We start from the raw sequence: 21,831 nt of genomic DNA on the forward strand, positions 1-21,831 counted from the left end.
TCTTTATTATGTTTTCAAACATTAAGCATATAAGAACACTTCTTGACATGACCTGAACTTAGGAAGAGATTGGAAATAAAGGCATGGCATGGCTACATCCATTATCCTAAAAATGCATGTAAATTAAACCATAATTTAATGGCTGTGGATGGCACTGCACATCCAGGTGTGCATTGGCACTGGAAGGGAACTAACCTAAGGGTGCGGTCCAAAAGATGGTGGCTTTTGGGCAGTAAACAAAAAACCATGTTCCTCAGTTCCCATCAGATTTTATATGGAAGCAAAGATGTTCCCTATTAAGAGGCATCTTGCAAAAAAAAGAAACATCACAAGCTTAGGTAGGAATGCCACCCTAATATGTAGCACCAATTGTTCCAGAAAAAAAGATGCCAAAAGGTTGATAGATAGACAGTTCTTACAGCCCACTCATGCAATGAGAAGATGTTATAGCCATGAGAAAGACTGTTTTCAGAGTCAAAAGGTGCAGAGGACAGCTGTGCACTGGTTCAAATGGGGTACACATCAAATATGCGAGAACAAAGTTAAGTTCCCACTGTGGCATCACAAATGTTTTGGATAGAAACATCAGAAAACACATTACAACAGGTTATTTGAACAATAATGGGTCATCTGGTAAACATAAAAAGGTTGACAAAGCCCACAAATAACCTTTAATCCTGCCCACTGCAAGTCCTTGCTGGGCTAAAGACAGCAAAAAAAGCAACAGATCTGACAATTTGGATTGCAACAATTCTATCTGAGGAGAAGTACCCCAAGCCACTAACTTCTTAGTCTTCTGTAATAGACTGTTTTTGTGGATGGACGCATGGCCGCTAAGATGACAATCACTGCTTCAGGAGGGAGGTCGAACGCAGTCAGCTGTCTTCAGTTAATCTCCACACATGGTGGAATAGATTGAGCATGCGTCATAGGAGTCTCTGTCCTGCTGCTCCATCAGCGGATCCTCCTGAATCGACAGCCTTATCAGGGAGAGATGCTCATGTCCAGGAGTTCGGGAACCACAATCTATTGGCCCAATCCAAAGCCACTAAAATGATCCTCATCTGATCTTCTTCAGAACTATGGACAGGAGAGGCAGAAAAATCAAACTGAAAAAGGACCAGCTCTATTGTTGAAGCATTATTTGGGTTCTGGTTTAACAATTGCAATGGTCTTTCTATATGTCCCCCCAACCAACAAAAGTCTAGAGAGACTACAGAAATATCAAAGTTATGTACGAGAGTGAAATTTGAAACATTAGCAAAAATGTCTACACTAATTCAGCATAATAGTCTTGGATTTGTGGGTCTGTGGATTTGTAGTATAAAAGAAATGTACTTGCTAGAAGCACGATCAAGTGGTAACCTTCTAGGCATCAGGTCTAAGTGATGGAATAAGATGATAAGACAAAAGTATTCAATTTGCAGGTCAAGGGCTGCTTGTAGCATGCCAGTCTTTTTTATGTGCCCCCTGTTAAACAGTAGCAGGTTCCCAGGCTAACCACTGACATTCAGATAGAGGATGTGAAACAAACAAGGGAGTTGTAAAGCCTCGAGGAGCCTTTGGGAGAGAGCTTGCAGACTGTAAACAGATGTACAGAGGTGCTTGTGCAAGGACAGTGTGTAAATATATGGTAACTGGGACTAAGGGATTGCAGCACCAACGGAGTCCTGTACAGCTCAGCTTTACAAGACAAACCTTTAGAGATGCTAACACGGAGGGATGTGAACACCTCCAGCGAAGGGTGTTCTACCACAATAACAAGATTTCTCTGCCATTTACATAGATGTCGGTTAAGAAAAGTAAATCCATACTTCTCTTGACAATATAGCGGTAGCCGATATTCTGGATTCTCTATTACATGAAACACAATATTTTGGAACACAGTCCAGTAAAGAGGCGCTGAAGCAGCAGGGAAGTGCCTCTAAGCCTGCAGGGGACTGCTCTAAAGCCTTTACATTAGCCAAACTGAGTTAATGGCCCCTCTGGTAACCCATGATGAAAAGAGTATGAGATCCACTGTTAACAAATAATACTAATTTGACTAATTTTACTGCGTAAAACAAAGGAAAATACACCCTCATGACTTGGGGGATCTATTTTACATAACTGTAACTCCCAACAGCTCTTGTGTCTGTAACTCCAAACACCAGCACAGGGTTCACTTGTCCAAATACACCTGTCTGTAATCTCACCAATGCTCTTCACTCACCTGGGAGTATACCATTTATCAAGTGTTGGGAACTAGAGGGAGTGACATGACTGCAATTCCCAGCAGGCCCTGTATCTGTAACTCCAAACACCAGCAAAGTGGTTGCTTGCCCATATAACCCATGAAGGTCCATGATGCATTGCAACACGCTGTAAAGGTCAACACGTTGTATTAGTGTGCGGTAAAGGCATGCGTTGTAATGTCTGATATTCACAGGAAGAATTTAGAGAAGAAGCAGTTAGGGAGCTTGAGTCATCACTGGTGGCCTGTTGACTAGCGGGAGAAACAGATGAAGCTAGGAAAAATCCAGTCTGTTGAGCCTGGGTAGTGGCTACAGGCTTCTCAAGAGGTGGCTGCAAAAAGAGGTAACACTAGTCCGGGGCATGTGCACTGTGTAAAGGCTAGCTCAAAAGAAGAGGGGATGAGTAGCATGGATATTAGCTGGGGGCTGCAAGGAAGAGTTGTCAGCAGGAAACCTCTACTGAATGACAGCATTAGAAGGGGGGTCAGGGGAATGAGATCAGGCCAGTGGGAACCACTGCCCTGCCTGAGGGTTGAGATCTCAGGAATGAACTACAGCGCAGCAGGATTTTCTAAAGGCTACCTTCCCACCAAGTACTTAATTTGTGGAAAAATAAGTGCAAGTACCCAATTAGAACACTGCCCACTTATACCACTGGCTGCACCCACTTACACCTGAGGTGTTGTCAAATTTTACCACTAGTTCCTCAGCTTGCACAGACAATGCTCAAAGTGGGACTTCAGCAAGCAAGCAAAGCGGGCGAGCCTCCTTCCTCAAAGAAGGTTTGTGAGATTTATGAAACCTTTGAGAAAATGGGATCAAATAATCAATTTGCAGCACAATTTTCATGGACATTTAGTACAAGGCCATAAGTTTTGAAAAGACGATTATGAAATTTTCCAGTACCTCATGGCCCAGTTTGAGAAGGCATTGTTTCTAGTATGGGAAAAGGTGCTTTTGCCAACAGTTCAAAATTAAACTTACATATACTAAAACAAAATAAACACTAAACTACTGTAAAACCATCCTGTAGGCAGCCTTCAAATTCAACACCCTGCTAATAGCCTAGCGGTGGCAGTGCACCCTGGACTTGGACAGGCACAATAGAATAGGCATCCAGTTTAGGCAGGAATTGTTTTTACTGACGTGCAACCATTAGTCCTTGGCACTACAACTCGCAGGAGCAACTCAAGGAGCACCAGTCACTTATATTAAGTGCCAGTGGAGATCACTGGCCTCAATTAACCATCGTTCCCACCAGGATGTGACGGGCGGCGAAAGGGCCAGTGGAAGTTCTTGTAAAATTAAACAGGCTGGTCGTTTTGAAATCAAGACCAGTACAAATGCTTCTATGGAACTGAGTGATATCTTTAGGAGGGGGCTCCGAAAAAAGAGTTGGTAGACAGAAAGTTGCCCTTAGGTACTTTAGCGAATCCTGCTGATTTAGAAGAAGTCTGCTGATACATATGTAGTTTCTCTTTGTGGATATACAGTTTGAAATGTTAACACTGACTAACACAGCCACCTTTTGTAAGGGAAATAATAAGGTTGCCAAATATTACAGGCCAGCAGTATTAAGTGTATTTGCAACAGGCCTAACTACTTATGTGATATTATAATATCCCCACGATTTTACTTTTGTCCAGCTGGGAAAAATATTTACCTTGAAAGCTTGGGCAAGATGTTAGAGAGGAAGCAGCAAGCACTTGCCAGGCAAAAGAAATAACTGAGGGGTTAAAACTTTAACGCCAGATAGGGAGAATTTCAGTAACGAGGTGTGGTGTTGCAGTGATGGCTTTTACTGTGGTGGCCCGAATTATCAAACGGGGAATCTGCAGGTGCTGTCAAAGCTACGAACACCGATTCTGTCAATAGGGTAAGTAGGCTTCACATTCATGGTGAGGCTTAGGAAGGATAAACCAAGGGGAAAGTTACTGGAGGTGGCCTATTCAATCGGAAAACTATGATCAGAAGTTCTCTTTTACATGTCTTTTCCCAGCGTTTCTTAGTCATGGAAGCCCAGAAAGAAGGATTTTGTTTCCTGTGCCTTTGGGTATAATTTTGGAAAGGAAGCAATAACTATTCTTGAACAAGGAAGATGCGCAAGAAGTACTAATCACCCTAAAGAGTGAGAAGGACCTTAACAGGCAGCGAAACTAGTGAATTCTCATGAAAAGACCAGAGGCAAAGCAGCCAGCCTCACAATCAAAGAAGCAACCTAAACATGCCATGGAGGAAGCCACCATGAGCATACCCGGCACACGGATAATTAGAAAAATATCAAGAGACAATAATCCCATACTCAATGCATCACACCTTCTAACCACTGGACTGAGGGCTTGTAAGACTGGAGCAGGCGCCTCCAACATGTTGGTTGCGAGCTACCAGTAGCTCACAACCTGTCATGTAGTAGTTCGTGTTGTGTCAATTTATTTCAGGAAATGCAGTGGTGAGGCCACGAAAGGTGACTCAGCAAAAGCAATATGTAGCCTTCTCTTCTCTTAAATAAAAAAATTATGCTGATAAGAAGCCTTTCAAGCAATCAATGATATTTGTGAAGCACTTGGCAGAGGCATCCTGGAACACAGGAGGAGAGACTGCTAAATGAAACCTGCAGCATCCTATCTAAATTTGGTTGAATAGCCAAGAACAAAGCCAACTTTTTAGTTCTTTCCTAAAACAATGCTCAGATTCGATCACGTGTAATTTAAGAGGCAAGGTGTTCCAAATTTTAGCCGTGAGCACAGTGAAAGACCTGCCACCCCAGGCGAACTTTAGCAAATTTGGGAATGCACATGAATCAGAGGTGGATGGATCTCCAAGATCTCTCCTGTTGGTACCAGCTGAGTCTATTTCTCAGGTAACGTGGGCCTTTGAACTCAAGGGCTTCAAACACCAATCTAAGGGCTTTAAATGTAATCCTTTTTGCAACAGGCAGCCAATGAAGCTTCTTGAGATGGGACAAGATGTGTTGGCAGAAAGCAACCCGCCGAACCAGCCTGGCAGCCGCATTCTGTATGATCTGCAGTCTATGGACAGAAAAGCAGGAAGGCATAAACAAAGGCTGTTGGTATAATCGAGACGCAATATCACAAGAGCATGGATAACAGTTTTCTGGACTCCTTCAGAAACAGGTGTAACGGCTTCCTAACTGATCTAAGCCTCAGAAAGCAAATCAACGAAATCTCTGTGACGTGACTGGCGAAGGAAAGGTTGGAATTAAACAGGATCCCCAAGTTTCTAGCCAACAAGGAAGACACTGGAGTGGATTAAGCTCATCAGGCCACCAGAGGTTAGAGGGGACTTGCTGGCTGAAAAAGAGAGCCTCTGTTTCCTCCGTGTTCAATTTAAGAAGATGGAATCCATCCAGTTGACTAGGTCTTTAAGGCTTTCTTTGCATTTGAGGAGAGCTGAATGTTCTTAAAATGAGAACAGCAGGTGGGTGTGATCCACGTAGGAGACTACCTTCACTCCCCAGGTTTCAGTAAGCGTGGCCAAAGGGGCCAGGTAGAGACTGAAAAGCAGCATACTGAATGCAGATGCCAGGGGCACCCCCACAGACCAGGGGAATGGGAGAGGTAGAGAAAGGATTAAGGAAAACTCGCTGGGATCACCCTTCCAGGAACAATAGAAACCAGAACAGAACAGTGCCCCCATGTTGAAAGCTGCCTACAAGTCTAATAACACAACAATCGTGAAGGCCCCACCATACTGAGTTTCACTTACGAACTCCGAAACCTCTAATAAGGCCATCTCCATGCTGTATCCAGGCCGGAAGCCAGATTGAGTATTGTGAAGCAGACAGTTTGCTTCAACGAAGGAAGAAAGGTGGCAATTTACTAGCTTTTCCAGGATCTTTGCAGGCAGCAGTGATATGGGCCTAAAGTGCAGAGCACACCAGGATTCACATTGGGTTTCTTTAGGAGCAGCAACAGGAAACACTGTTTACAAATGCCATGAAAGATACTAAATCTCAGAGAGGCATTCCAGATCATGTTGAGAGAGGGATTAACCACTTGAGTAACCAATCTGAGACTTTTGGGAGGGCAAGGGTCCTCAGGAGAGCTGGATTTGCATTTCAGAAATTCCTCAGAGTTGTCTTCCAATATTGAGCAAAACTCAGAGAGAGTTGGAATGACTTGAAGGGGGCATCACTGGGCCTACTGGGCAGACTTCTTTCGGGAATACACAATAGAGGTTTTGGATATTATCGTCAAAGGAATCTGAGAGTTTAGTACACAGAGGAGACTACGGATGAAAGGTGCTTTTCACCACTTCAGGGAAGATAAAGGACTTGACAATAATGAAAACTTCTCTAAAAGAGTTGGCGGCAGTCTAAGTACGCATCGTTAAATGCTCTCTCATGGAGTGCCAAGTGAGTTTGCTTAGTGTTTTTGAGAGCCACCTTACAGGACTGCTTTGCTGGGGTCATAGGATCTTCTCCAGCTGCGCTGAAGCTTTTTACATAGACATTTCTCTGCTATTAACGCAGGGGAAAACCAGGAAGCAGTTGGCTTAGATCTTTTGGGCGTATGCGTTTTCAGGGGTGCCAGAGTATCCGGTGCCTTAGAAATCCATTGGTTAAATAGGATCGTGTCGCTGTCCTGATTACCAGTGAATGCGGGAAGGGAAAATTAAAGAGAGAGCACGAAGGACTTCTTTGTAACATTCCACCAGTTTCTCCCCTTTTCAGGTGCAGTCCTAGTCTCTGATTGGTTACCTGGGCCATAGAAGATGAACGGGACAAGGAACTGGTCCGTCCACACAAGACGAATGGAAGCACAGGCTTGGAGCCTTCCATAACAATTAACGCATGCCCCCATTAGAGCACACTGTTTAAAAATGTATAAACTGATGGCATCCCTAATAATTTCCTTAAAGTCATTGGTAGTAAAAAAAATAAATTCGGAGTATTGCACTGTGTTTAAATGTTCTCTCGCTTTCATTCTTTCTCTTTCTTAATTTCTTTCTCTTTCTTGTCTATTCTATTTTTCATTCTGTTTTATTTTCATTAATTTTTCTTTCAGTTTTTCTCTTTCTTCCTTTTCTTTTTAGGGTCGAATGCACAAGCCTGCTGTAATCTCTTTGTGGGCTTTTAACCACGCCCACCACACACCCGTCAGTTTCATTGGTTCGTGGGCTTGCCTTTTAAAAATCGCTTGACTTTATTTGTGAAAGGCATGCATATGTTATGCCTTTTCTGGGGTTTAGCCCTCCTCGAGCGCACCAGCCAACTACTGAAAACATACAAGGCTCCATGTTTTTCTTTTTATTTCCTACATAGTGCGATCTTGCTACACATTTGCTGATATGTTTGACTGCAAACCTATGTTTCATTTTGTGTGCTCCTTCACGCTCATGGCGTGGCACTTTAAATCGGGTCGCTTATGTAAAACCGTATTACTTTTCATTTCTATTTTATGTGGCAATAAAAGTCTGGTTAGGACTTTAGAACGCGAATAGCTCCAAGTCAAGCAAATGCGAGACCCACTGCATTGCAAATGCTTGTCATTTTTTCCTTTTCCATCTTTCTTTCTTCATCTGATTTATTCTTCTTTCTGTCCCTATCTTTAGTTCTTGTTCCTCCTATTTTTTTTTCTCTTACTTTTTTCTTCTATTTTTCCCTCTCTTGTCTTTTTCTTTCATTACTTTTTTTCTTCATTTCCTTCTATGTTTCTCTACTCCCCTTTCTTCCCTTCTACCTTTTCTACACCTTGTCCAGTTTTTCATCCCTTCTCTGCTTTTTTCCTTCTTTCATTTTGTTTTCTATTTTACTTCCTTTTTAGTATTCCTTCTCTTCTTTATGCCTGCTGCCATTTTCCTTTGTTCCTTTTTTGTTCCTTCTTTCTTTCCTTCATTTTTCTCCTTCTTTCCTCTGCTGTCTTGATTCCTTCTTTACATTGCATCTTTTCTTCCTCTCCTTCCCTTCCTCCCTTTTTTCTGTCCCTCAATTCTTCCTCCCTCCCTTCATTCTTTCCTTCTTTCCATCTTCCTTTTTTCATAATTTCTTCTTTCTTTCTCTTTTTTCTCTACTTCTTTGTCTCCTTTTTGTTCCCTTCTTTTTTCTTCAATTCTTCCTTTTTTTTAGTAGTACCTAAAGCAATATCTTCATTTATTAGGCTGTGTTTCAACTTTGTATTAGAGGATTGCTTTTGGGAATCGGGATGGCTGTAGACGAATGTTTACTTGTAGGACACTTTGAAGTGTACATGTACCGATCCTTAATCTTAAATCATTAATGCACTGCCAGTTTCTGGACATCAACAAATGGATTTTAGTGCAACTAGCCGGAAAATGGAAGTCTTTTGCGTTCTAGCTTGCATATTGAGGATAGTGTCTTGCAAGACTAAGAGACCATAAATCACCGAGACACCTCTCACAGATGATTCACAAAGAAGAACAGAGGGAGAACATTGGTTTTTGTGGATTGCACAGCTCCGCAATCTTTCCTTCTGCCATCAGTGCAGTGTGATTGTGTGCTTACTGCATCAGGACTGTGCCCTGTATGGACAGTGTTTAAGTGGCTTGATCTTTTTGTGAGATTATCTAATCTATAAATTAGGCAGTTGCTTGAAACATTTTTCATGGATCAGATAGCTCTCCCCACTGAAAAGGTTGGAGACTCCTGGACAAGAGGAACTATGCCTCATTGTGTAACTCATAACTTAAGTAATGTAATAAGGCTGCGCTACCCACACCCCTCTCTCCAATACCCCTTCAACACTCTCATTATCCGTTCTGACTTCACTTTTATCAGTCCCCCTTGCTTCGAATATAAAATCTTGATTAATCCCTACTGTACCATCAGTTTCAACCCATAATAAGCCCACATTTTGCTGAGGGGAAGCAGCTTAAGGTTTTTTCACTCTCTCTGCCTTACCCTTCTAAAAACAAAAACTTACCTCTTCTTCAAACTCTGTCAGCTTTCATTTTCCATCTTCCTGCTTAAAGTCTGGGGCGTTTGCAGTGTCACAGAATGGGTGTGTAATCACCTTGCCTCTCCGAGAACGGCAGAGGTCTTTATGTGGCCCAGGATGTTTTATACCATTATGGTGGACTCCACTGGTGGACTACATTTTGTGCGTGATAATGTTTAAAAAATGTAATTCGTTTTTCAAAGTAGTTAAATTGTGTGACCTTTGTTCTGTTTGATGGTTATTCTACCCCTCATGTAAACACACTAACAAGGACAGAAGCCTGGAAAATTACTTGTTTCTTACCTATCATAATACTCTGATCCTTCTTCCAAGCCAGGTAAAATGCCTGTTAGTAATCCCTGAAGACCAGGTTTTAAGGTTTTACCCAACGGTAAATAGTACATTTCATACAGGCTAAGTAACACCGGTTTGACAGACATCGCTGCATTGGTAAGAAGGGGAAACAGGCCAGAACTGAAAGAAAAAAAATGTTTAGTCAATACAATTAGGTATTTTTTTATTAACCTCAGTGTATATTATCATTACATTTATATTTATGTCACTGTATCACCACTTTTTCACTTCTTCGCCTGTTTATTATTGTTCTCACTCTTTCATTTAAAGTCAGGGTGAACACAGGGATTCCAAAGCAGAGCATTAACTTGCGGTCAACATGCACTACTTAAGACGGGACAAATGTCACAGATTTTTTTCTTCCTCGGTCTGCTTTGCCCATTTCCAGAATTAAAAAAATGTTAAAATACCAGTGGCACATAGGGAGAAAACTCCCTGCATGCCAAAGACATTTGTATTTTGCTTTTCATCAATAAACCTCCAGATTTAGAGGGTTTGTTGCTGAAAAGCAAAATAGAATGCTTAGCAAACAGAGAAAACATAGTGGCCCTCTTGACACTTAAAAATGATGAAAGTGCATCAGTCACACCGTCGATACACTTTCAACAGGGAGATCCCCAAGGGATATATTGAGTGATATTTTGCCAAGGGAATGAAGGTCATAGCCTCCTTAGACTAGCATGCTGAAATGTAAGTGACCCACAGTCAAATCGAAAGCCACAATTATCACACCGGGAAAACAATCATCACATATTATGAGCTAACACAGACAGAAAACTAAATCTAACAAAGATAAAACACACTTGGGGAGATGACACCCGAAGGTTTAAGGTTGGTCTATTTAAGAGTGCCTTTCCAGAATTGGCAAACAGGGGCAGGAATCTGGAAGTTTAAAGAGCGCATAGGTTTCTCTTACATCAACACCATACACGAGATCAGGGGAACTAATGGCTATTTTAGTATTTTTTGTAAATTTTCTTCTTAGGAAAACAGTATTTGAAAAAGCTCACCCAGACGCCAAACAAACTGTGGAATGCTGCACATTTTTTTGTCTGGCCAGATTCCTGCCATACCACTGTTGAGAGCTGATGGCGATGAAGGCAGATGATACAACCCTTTCAGTCTAAATGGGCGCAAGTTTTTTTGTTGAACCTGGACAGATTTAAAGTGACCATTCAGGATAAAACCCTTTTTTTACCTCAGAGTTTAAGGCAAAATAGTATCTTGCATGCTTGGGGTAAGCTCTAGGCCTTTATGATGATCAGACCTAAGTATGGTCGAGGTGTTGATGTTGACCCTGAAGAGGGAGAAGGGTTGGGTTTCTTCAAACTATATGGTCCTGTTGGCAATGATTGATTTTTTATTGTATTTCTTATGTATCTGACTAATGTAAACCATCAGGATGGAATTTTGCAGGCATGTATTCTAGTATTTAGCTAAAGGGTTATTAGCCAGAAGCCTGCACAGAAGAAGGGCACATAACCATCCTCGGACATGCTTAGTCCAGTTGCGCCCTTTGGGTGATGGGTTGGGTTTGGGTGAGTGAGGGAGGGAGGGAGTGGGGTGTGATTTGGGGGGGAGGGTGGTGGCAAGAGGAGGGTGGGGCTGGTAGAGGTTTGGAGCACAAGAGTGTCTTACAGCAGGGAGAGCTGCAAGGATAGAGCAAGATACATTTTCTCCTTTTTTCAGTTGTTTTTTTTTTTTTTTTAGCAATGGGGTTTGTAGCCTTACAAGGATGGTTATGAGAGTCAAAAGGGAATTTATGGAAGTGCTGGGTACAGAGACAGAACCAGACTACTGAATTATCAAAATAACATGCGCCTTTGCACGGTTAATGTTTGCGGCCTACATGCAAGATCTAAAAAGGGGAGAATGACACTTAGAGCGATGAGGCATGACATTGTATGTATAAAGGAGATGCATATCCCTTGGAGAAAAAGGAATCTGTTGAGGGATTTGTGGCATATGCTTCTTGGCGGTACAACACAGGGGCTAACTTCCAAAGGGGTAGACATTAGGGATAATACAAAATTGGTGCACAGTATCCCGTAGCTTGGCAGATAAGCTAGAAAGATCAATTATTTTGGAACTTTGCATGGGCCCTGGGAAGTTTCCCCTGTCCTCTGTCTATGGCTCTAATTTAGATGAGCCTGCCAATATTGATCAGTTGGATATGGAGCTTTCAACCTGGCCTACCCCATTATTTTTTCTGGTGATCCTAATGTTTATGTGGAAGTCGGAGAAAACAATGGGGGTTTGGGGGTGCCAATCTTACTCCACCAGGAAACCGATGGTGATTGGAGAAGTTCAAGGGTTAGTCAGAAATCACAGGCTGATTGATGTCTGAGACGAGCTGAAAGTTCCTGATCCTAGATATACATTCCTTTCCTTTCAACATAGAAAGTTGGTCCGTTTGGATTATTTTCTGGTCTCCTTACCCTTTCAATCAATCAATCAATCAATCATTCATTTGTAGAGCACGCTACTCACCTGCGACGGTCTCAAGGCACTGGGCAAGGGGGAGGGGTCGGGGTCATGGGATATGCTACTGCTCGAACAGCCAGGTCTTGAGGCGTTTCCTGAAGGTCAGCTGGTCCCGGGTCTGTCATAGGTGGATGGGGAGGGAGTTCCAGGTCTTGGCGGCGAGATGGGAGAACGATCTACCGCCGGCTGTAGTCCTGTGGATGCGAGGAACGGTGGCAAGGGTGAGGTTGGCGGAGTGGAGTTGATGGTTGGCGGTGTAGAAGGTGAGTCTTTCGTTGAGGTAATCTGGGCCGGCTTTGTGGAGTGCTTTGTGGGCGTGGGTGAGGATCGTGACGGTGATCCTCCTGTTGACAGGTAGGCAGTGTAGGTCTTTCAGGTGCGCTGAGATGTGGTTGCGGCGTGGGATGTCGAGAATGAGGCATGCGGAGGCGTTCTGTATACGTTGCAGTCTTTTCTGGAGTTTGGCCGTGGTTCCTGTGGAGAGAGCATTGCCGTAGTCCAGTCTGCTGCTGACGAGGGCCTGGGTGACCGACTTTCTGGTTTCGGTGGGGATCCACCTGAAGATCTTGTGGAGCATGTGGATGGTGTTGAAGCAGGATGATGAGACGGCGTTGACTTGCTGGGTCATGGTGAGCGATGTTATCCAGGACGAATCCCAGGTTGCGGGTGTGGTTGATGGGCGTCAGTGCGGTTCCTAGGGAGGCCGGCCACCAGGAGTCATCCCAGGCAAAGGGGGTCGAGCCAAGGATGAGGCTCTCCGTCTTGTCAGAGTTCAGCTTCAAGCGACTGCTCTCCATCCAGTCGGCGATGGCCTTCATTCCATTGTGGAGGTTAATTTTAGCGGTGATGGGGTCCTGGGTGAGTGAGAGAATCAGCTGGGTGTTGTCGGCGTAAGAGACGATGTTAAAGTTGTGTGAACGCATGATGTTGGCGAGCTGTGCCATGTAGATGTTGAAGAGGGTCGGGCTGAGGGAGGATCCCTAGGGAACGCCGCAGGTGGTTTCGGTGGCTTCAGATCGGAAGGGAGGGAGGTAGACTCTGTGGGTTCTGCCGGTGAGGAAGGATGTAATCCAGTCCAGGGCTTTGTGGCAGATCCCTGCATTGTGGAGGCGTGTGCGTAGGGTGTGGTGGCAGATGTGTTGAAGGCGGTCAAGAGGTCTAGGAGGATGAGGGCCGCAGTTTTGCCTCTGTCTTTCATGGTTCTGATGTCGTCGTTGGCGGTGATGAGGGCGGTTTCGGTGCTGTGGTTACTCGGAAACCGGATTGAGAAGTGTCCAGAGTGTTGTTGTCTTCAAGAAAGCGGGTCAGTTGACCTTTGACGATCTTCTCGATAACCTTTGCCGGGAAAGGGAGCAGGGAGATGGGCCGGTAGTTCCTGACTTTGCTTGGATCTGCTTTGGGTTTCTTTAGTAGGGCGTTGACTTCGGTGTGCTTCCAGCTTTCCGGGAAGGTGGCGGTCTCGAAGGAGCTGTTGACGATCATTCGGAGTTGGGGGGGCGATGATGGAGCTTGATTTGTTGTGGACGTGGTGAGGGCAGGGGTCAGAAGGTAAACCGGAGTGAATGGTGCTCATGGCTTTGATGGTATCATTGTCATTGATGTGGGTCCAGGAGAGCAGGAGGTTGGTGTGGCTGGGGTCCGGTGAGTCGGGGTTTGTGGTGACAGCGGCTCGTGGTGGTCGAGGTGTTGAAGCTTTCATGGATGTCTGTGGCCTTGCGGTGAAAGAAGGTGGAGAGGGAGTCGCAGAGGTCTTGCGAAGGAGGGGTGTTGTTGGAGCAGCATCTGGGGTTGGTGAGTTCTTTAACGATGTTGAAGAGCTCTTTGCTGATGTGTGCGTTGTTGTCGATGCGTTCCTTGAAGGAGGATCTTTTGGTGGTCCAGATGAGCTGGTGGTGCCTGCGGATGGCGTTCTTGAAGGCAGTGTGGTTGGCCTCTGTTTGTTAGTGGCGCCACTTCTTCTCGAGTTTTCGGCACTCCAATTTGGAGGTCTGAAGGTCGGCGATGAACCAGGTAGCCTTGGTGCTGGTGCGGTTGTTGGAGAGTTTCCTGATCGGGGCAAAGGTGTTGGCACAGTCGTCTATCCATTGTCTGAGGTTGTGGGCGGCTGTGTTGTTTCGGTGGTGTTGGGTAGGAGGGCTTGGGCGAGGGTGGCGATCAGTTGGTCTTCAGTGACCTTGTTCCAGCTGCAGCGGGGAATCTGTTGTGGGTGGTGGTGCGTGGTGGGCTTCTTGAAGGTGAAGTGGACGCAGCGGTGGTCAGTCCAGTGTAGTTCGGTGGTGTGGCTGAATGCCTGCTTGCCCTTTGATGGGCAAGCAGGAATTGAAAAATATCAAATGGTGATAGCAGATCATAACCCATTGGTGTTTGAATTACCAATGATAGGGTAAGCTTGGCCACAGGGCTATTAGGCTTTTTGAGAGGAAGCTTCTGATGGATGGTGAATATGTGGAGTATATGTGTAAATGGCTAATAGATTTTTATTCAATAAACAGGGCCACTTCCACTGATAATTTGGTGTGGGATGCATTAAAAGTAGGGATCAAGGGAAAAACTCTTAGCTATGGGCTTTACCAACTGAAAAAAGCGTAGCCAGATTAGTGATTGGCACATGGAGTTCACACTTCTTCAGACAATCTTGACTAGGAATGAAATTGAGGGATGTGACTGCAGGGAAATCCAGCAAAATATGGTGGTTGTGAAAGTTAAGAGTCAACCAGTATTACAGTTAGGAGGTAGCGGCCAAGTTCCAAAACTATCAGTCAGAGTGCTATGAATATGGGGATAGTACTGGCAGATTACTGGTGACAATCAGGGTCGTAAGACTGAAATCCCCACTGGAATCAGGAGGGTTATTAATAAATTTATGAAGATCTTTATTCAGAAGATATCTTGCCGCCACCAGCTATAAAACATTTCTTAGTACAATAATAATGAAGAACAAGCTTCTCTTGAACTGTCAATCTCTCCTGTAAAAATGGTTGAGGAAGTTCGATCCTTGTCTTTGGGGAAAGCTACAGGGACAGATAGAATTCCTGTGGAATTGTATAGGATCTTTCTTCTAGAACTGGGTAAAGATATGACTGCTACATTCTTGATGGAACAGAAGGAGGGTAAGGCTCCCCACTCCTGGGAGGCTACCAACACTATTGTTTTATAAAGAAAGGGCAAGCCCCCTTTATAGGCATATATCATTATTAAATGCGGACACCCAAGTCTATCATAAAATCTTGGCTTAACGGCTTGGCAAGGTAATTGCTAAGCTGGTATCTCCTCATTAACACAGATTTATCCCTGATCGAGGAACATCTGATCATATTAGAAGGATAATTACTCTATAGCTGAGGCCCAAAGCCACCTATGGGATTAATATTGCTGGATGCCGAGAAGGCCTTTAACTGAGTCTCTAGGGGGTACTGGTGAGAAGTTTTAAGGTAGAAGAGACTTGGTCCGGGCTTTATTAAAAGTATCAAGGTATTATATCCGGCCTCCAAAGCTTGGCTCCAGATAATGAGGGGTAGAATCAGAAGAGATCTAAATCACTAGAGGGGCAAGACAAGGATGTCCGTGTTCACCTTTAGTATTTGCATTGTATATTGACCCCTTTATCTCACAGCTTGAGAATAATTCTGGGATTCAACCAGTGAAGCAGGTGGAATATAAGGTCTTGGTTTACGCTGATGACTCTGCTGTACAGTGACAATGGATCCCCTTAGAGCCCTGACAGCAACTGAAAATTAGTCTAATATATTTTGATTAATAGCAGGGCATCAGTTAAATCAGGGTAAGACCCAGATAGTATGTACCTAGGAAATTAATATGAAGAATTCCCGGGTGGTTGAGGATGCAACATACTTAGCGGTTAGGATAATAACTGCTCTTGATAGACTTGTGGAATTGAGCTTATTATCCCTGATTTTTTAGATTAGGTGGGATTTGGTGAGAATTATTAGCCTGCACCGTTCACTGGTGGGTAGATGTAATGTCTTGAAAATTAATATTCTGCCAAAAGTACTATAGATGTTTAGAACTATTCCCCTAGAGGTTAAAAATGCTCTCCAAGTTAGAAAGTCTATGTTTAAGCTTCCCTTGGCAGATTAACAAGCGAGTCCAAACTTATGATACTCCCTAAAAACAGGGGGGATGGGCAGTATCTAGAATTATGCTCTATTACTGGGCCAGTATGTGGCAGCAGATGGATATTCTGACTACGGGCAGCACACATAATTTGACTTAAAATGCATTCTATTTATGAGATGGCATTAAGCCCGGAGGCTAAGGGCTGCTTCTCGAGAAATATGAAAGCAAGTTATCACAAAACAAAACTAGATTAAGACAGTGAAAGGGGATTATAGAGTCTGGCACCAAGTGAAGAAGAGATTTGGTATAACCAGGTTTATTATTTTATACCTCTATAGGGCTCTCCTGCTTTACCTGCTACATTTTGTGACAGCATGGGCAGAAGGCTTGAACTTAGTGGTATTTTAGGATTAGGAGACTTGTGTGATAGTGGCCAGCCGCATTCGTTTAGTGATGTGCAAGAAAAACATGGCCTGACAACAGAGACATTTTTCAAATACCTACAGGTTTGAGATTTTATCAATAAATTGGCTAGGAACCACGTCCCGACTACTAAGATTCCCATTATAGAAGCTCCCGACCATAGGGCTAGAATTGGGAATATTAATGTATCTTATTCGTTCAGCCTTTACCCGATGATCTGGAGTCTTACATCGCTATATAAAATTCGTTTTTGCCGTGACTGTGTGAATTGCCTTGCTAGTTTGTGGCATATAAACCTCCCCCCCTACATACATACATCTTGCAGAGTGTGTTTTTAGGAGACTGTTTTAATCTGTTTCTGTGATTTAAATTGTGTGTAAAAACTGTCTGCCCCCCTGTTTTTTGCCTTTAAAAAAGCCCGATTTCAGAGTGCACGCCCAGCAGTATTCCAGTGTTTGTTTTTTAAACAATCTCTCCCTTACCTGGAAAGTAGACCCTGATAGCTTGAAAGTGTGGTTTCAGCCTGTCTGTATCCAAGGAGATTCTGAATAGAGCAGCAGCTGCCTTTCCTCCTGCCCACAGGGACTGGACTTCAGTTAACTTGCTCCTTATATAAGTTCCTATTGGTTGTTGCATATGTTGTTGTGATACGTTGTTGGGAGATTCTCTTTCCATTGGTTGCTGGCTCCAGGGCTGGGGTTATGATTGGTGGATAGGGCTGAGAATCTGATTGGCTGCTGGTTATAGGGCTGTGATTGATGGATAGGGCTGAGATTCTGATTGGCTGTTGGTTCTAGGGCTGTGATTGGTGGATAGGGCTGAGATTCTGATTGGCTGTTGGTTCTAGGGCTGTGATTGGTGGATAGGGCTGAGAATCTGATTGGCTGTTGTTTCTAGGGCTGTGATTGGTGGATAGGGCTGGGATTCTGAATGGTTGCTGGTTTTAGGGCTGGGGCTGTGATTGGTGGTCAGGAATAGGGCTATGATTGGTGATTAGGGCTGGGTCTCCCATTCGTTATTTGAATCAGGGCTTGAAATTGAATTGGCTAGGGTTAGGACCAGCTTCTTATTGGCCAGTAGGGCTATTAAAGGCTAGGACTCAGGGCGTCTCAGCCTGGGCGTCGAGGCAAAGGGCGGAGAGGGCAAGGGCAGTTGCCTGTTCGGGACAGGTGGGGACTAGGGCCAGAAATGCTGCCCAATTCTCAATTGACCAGGAATGGTTTCAGCCCCTACACATCCCTCAACATGCAAACACATATTCTACAAAGACATCCAACTCATGCATCACAAACTGACCACAGATAGATTGCATTGTCCCATCACCCAACACAATACCCTTTATACAACACATATACACATATCATCCACAACTACAACAGTCAAACACCTGCATTCTCACAGCAAACAGTACTCTGTCCACTCCCACACAACACAAAACTACAGTATACATTTCTCTCAGTCTCAGCCTTCCAGATACACACTCTCTGCTCATACTAACCAACAACACTATCCGCTGTTTGCTCCACACAGACCACCTGTCATCATAACAATGCCCAAACCCTGCCTTCAAACACACCATCTACAAACACTCTTCCCCTCTCTTCACCAATTACACACAACCATACAATCCCCACATTTCACTCCACCACACATTACCTCTTCCAGTCATCACAACTAACACTAACTCCTCTGACACACATCCATCACCTCTTACACACCTCGTACATTCATCTCCAACACCCCATCTAACACTCAAATTCCACTCAACAGCACTAACTCACATACAAATCCCTTACCAAAAACAACTACACCAATATCCCCTCTCACTATTCCACAAAAACAATACAGACCACAAACATCAGCATATCATATCAACACAAACTTACATTACACTTATCTTCATACCCACTCCCACCCTCAGGACTACACAAAGAATACAAATTCCATCCTATCTCCACCCCTACTTTCTCACTCTTCACAAACACCTACCACAAGCACCCAAACCCAGCAACTTACATTCACTCGCCTCTCCTCCACTGCACAATTTGGATCCTTACATCATGATCCACATGCTCTTCCACCACCCCTAACCCATACTCCATCCACACTAAACAAACGCAAACAAAATAAAAAACATGCCACTCATAGCAACCTTGCATTCCCTTGTCTATTACATAATAAGACTACCCTATAAAAAACAGTACACTCTTCATGGCTCTCTCAGCCACCAAGTCCACCACCCACACACACAGACCCAACAAAATGCCTCCTTAACCTGCTGGAAGAGGAACACTATATTGAAAAGCAAGACTATTGTGAGCCTCAAACAGTTATCACAACTGGGAACACTCCTGCTTCAAGCTCATATTATTCTACTTACCCTTCTCCTAAACAAAACAACACTACCACTAACACACCTTTTCTAAACTGCCAGCTCACAAATGCTTGATCACTCTAATAAAACAAGCACCACATCTACGACCTGCTCACAGACACACAACCTGACTTACTATTCATAACTGCATCCTGGTTGGGAGATGACATGGCCCCAGTGTTCCACGAAGCCATTCCTCCAGACTATCAAACCATCACACAAAAACGAATAGGCAAGAGAGGAGGTGGACTAGCTATTATATTCAAACAGGCATTGAACCTCAGTAAAACAGACATCTCCATACAAGATTGTGAAGCCCTCCTTACCAGATGCCACCCTACTCCAACTTCCTTCTGTAACTTTCTCCTCCTTTACAGACCTCCACCTAACAACTCCACATTCCCAGATGCTTTTCTAGACACAGTCTCAAACCTTATTACACTATACTCCAACCTATGCATTCTTGGGGATCTAAACATTTGGTTTGACAAACCCAACATGCCCCATCCAAAAGCTATCAACACTGGCCTGGTCGCATTGAACCTACATCAGATTGTACACAATCCCACACACATTGCTGGACACGTCCTAGATGCCATTTTTGCTAAGCCTGAACTAGTTACTATTCATGGCATCACGCCAATCACTTGGTCAGACCACCATTTGATAACTTTCCGACATACAACTCCACAAATCAACACACCCCACAACTACTTACATACATACACCTATCGACCATGGAGCAAACTCAATTTGGATGACTTAGAAACACAACTAACAGACAACACAGATCTAGATACAATTAATTCTGTGCCAAAACTTTATGAGTGGCTACAGGAAGCTTTTGATATCCTAATACCACTCAGAAACAATAAACACGACAAAAGAAATCCAACACATTGGAGAAACACAGAACTTAAAAATATAAAGCAACAAATCAGAAAGTTGCAGCGGACCTGGCTCAAAACCAACAACAGTCAAGACAAACTGCAGCTACACAAACTTAACAGAATATACATATCATCAATCAAAAAAGCTAAAAAAAGGTACTACTCAGACAGAATTCAAAATGCTCAATCTACAACCAAGGAATTTTATAAAATTCGCAATGAATTTCGAAAACCTACATGTATGGAATGAAGTCATCCCACTACTCAAGATTTCACAAAAAAATTGGCAATTCACTACTCAACCAAGGCAGACACATTGGACTCCTATTTAAAACAGAAGAAAAACATCAGCACCAACCCCTTTCCTAAAATATTGTCTAATAATAAACCAACCCAACCTCTACAGTCCTTCAAACAAATATCCCAAGGGAATTTAGTCAAAGCAAGCAGACCTTCCTGTTGCCCTTCTGACCCTTACCCACCACAAATATTCAAGAACATTCTTCTATCTACTTCTGCTGCCACACCTGTAAGAAGAATCATCAACAACTCTTTAACTTCAGGAACTTTTCCTGTAGACCTGAAAAAGGCATACATACGACCGTTACTGAAGAAAACAAACCTAGACCCGCAAGACCCCAACAACTACAGACCAATCACAAATGGACCTTTCCTGGGCAAACTGATAGAAAGAGCAGCATTCACCCAGATGTCACAATTCATTGAAGACAATTCTATACTTTCAGACTTCCAAACTGGATTCCGCCCAGGAAGAAGCACTGAATCAGCACTGCTAGCAATCTAGGATGATCTTAAAAACACAGTTGACCGCAATGGAGTTGCTGCACTACTTCTCTTGGACTCTCAGCTGCCTTTGATACAGTTGACCATTACACCCTAATTCAAAGACTCCACGAAGCCGGCATACAAGGGATTGCTCTCGACTGGATTACTTCCTATCTTCCAAAAATATCTAATATCATCCACTAGCCCCGCCCCCCTTCTCGTCCGAACCCTACCTCACAAAAGCAGGGGTCCCCCAAGGATCAATCATCTCACCTTTGCTTTTCAACATCTACATGATAGCTTTACCAGAACTGATCAATGATTTCCATCTCACATGCTACAACTATGCAGATGACACACAAATACTACTTAAATTAAAATGCCCCAAAACATCGAAAACTCACAAATCTTCAGTTGCCTCAGAGCCGTTGATCAGTGGATGACCTGGAGCCACCTCAAACTAAATACCTCCAAAACAGAAATACTCATATGTGGTGACTGGAAAAATTATGACCCTCTGTGCGTCTGGCCTGACGATCTCAGACCACCTCCTCAATTATCCAAGGAAGTTAAAAACCTAGGAATTACCATGGATTCCAAGTTAACTATGAATGCCCAAGTGGACAAATTAGCACGAACAAGCTTCATCACCTTGAAGACTTTACGACGCATCTTCCCCCACCTCGGATTTCCACACAAGGTGCAAGCTACTATCTTGCTTGTACTATCCAAACTGGATTATGCCAATGGCCTCTACCATGGATCATCTCTATCTATTATGAAAAAACTACAACGTATCCAGAATTCCGCAGCCAGTCTACTATCACATGTAAAGCCGCAAGCCCACATCTCCCATACCTTGAGAGCACTACACTGGTTACCCGTTGCCAGAAGATGCACTTTCAAGCTGCTTTGTATCACCCACAAAGCTATACATGGAACAGGACCGCTTTTTATCAGAAACAAAATAACCAAATACATCCAACAAAGAAACCTCCACTCAAGATTGGCACCCCGCCTTAGAACACCACCATACAAGAAAAAGACTATAGGTGGTACATCCTTCTCCGTTCAAGCAGCCAAACTATGGAATTCATTTTCCCCAACTATAAGAGCCACAGATAACTTTCTTGTCTTAAGAAAACTACTCAAGAGTTGGCTCTTTCCTTCATAACCACCATATTCAAACAACTATGGACTGCATATGCCTATGTTGATAAATATTGTTTTCTGATTATGTGTATATTTCTAGTTATGTATAGTTCTCTAGAAAATATGTATCGCTACTATGT

The 21,831-nt window shown here is 43.6% G+C and overlaps 1 protein-coding gene across 3 annotated transcripts in view; it reads right to left on the bottom strand.

The window, feature by feature from the left end:
- The window catches only part of DOP1A (DOP1 leucine zipper like protein A), a 694,260-nt gene that overhangs the window by 581,685 nt on the left and 90,744 nt on the right, over positions 1-21,831 (bottom strand). For all 3 annotated transcript variants that reach the window (XM_069235613.1, XM_069235614.1, XM_069235612.1), the window contains exon 4: positions 9,455-9,625. In XM_069235613.1, the coding sequence (XP_069091714.1) occupies positions 9,455-9,625 (171 nt within the window). The remainder of the gene's footprint in view (positions 1-9,454; positions 9,626-21,831) is intronic.

The sequence above is a fragment of the Pleurodeles waltl genome, chromosome 5 (assembly GCF_031143425.1).
Source record: "Pleurodeles waltl isolate 20211129_DDA chromosome 5, aPleWal1.hap1.20221129, whole genome shotgun sequence".
In the NCBI taxonomy this organism is placed as follows: Eukaryota; Metazoa; Chordata; class Amphibia; order Caudata; family Salamandridae; genus Pleurodeles; species Pleurodeles waltl.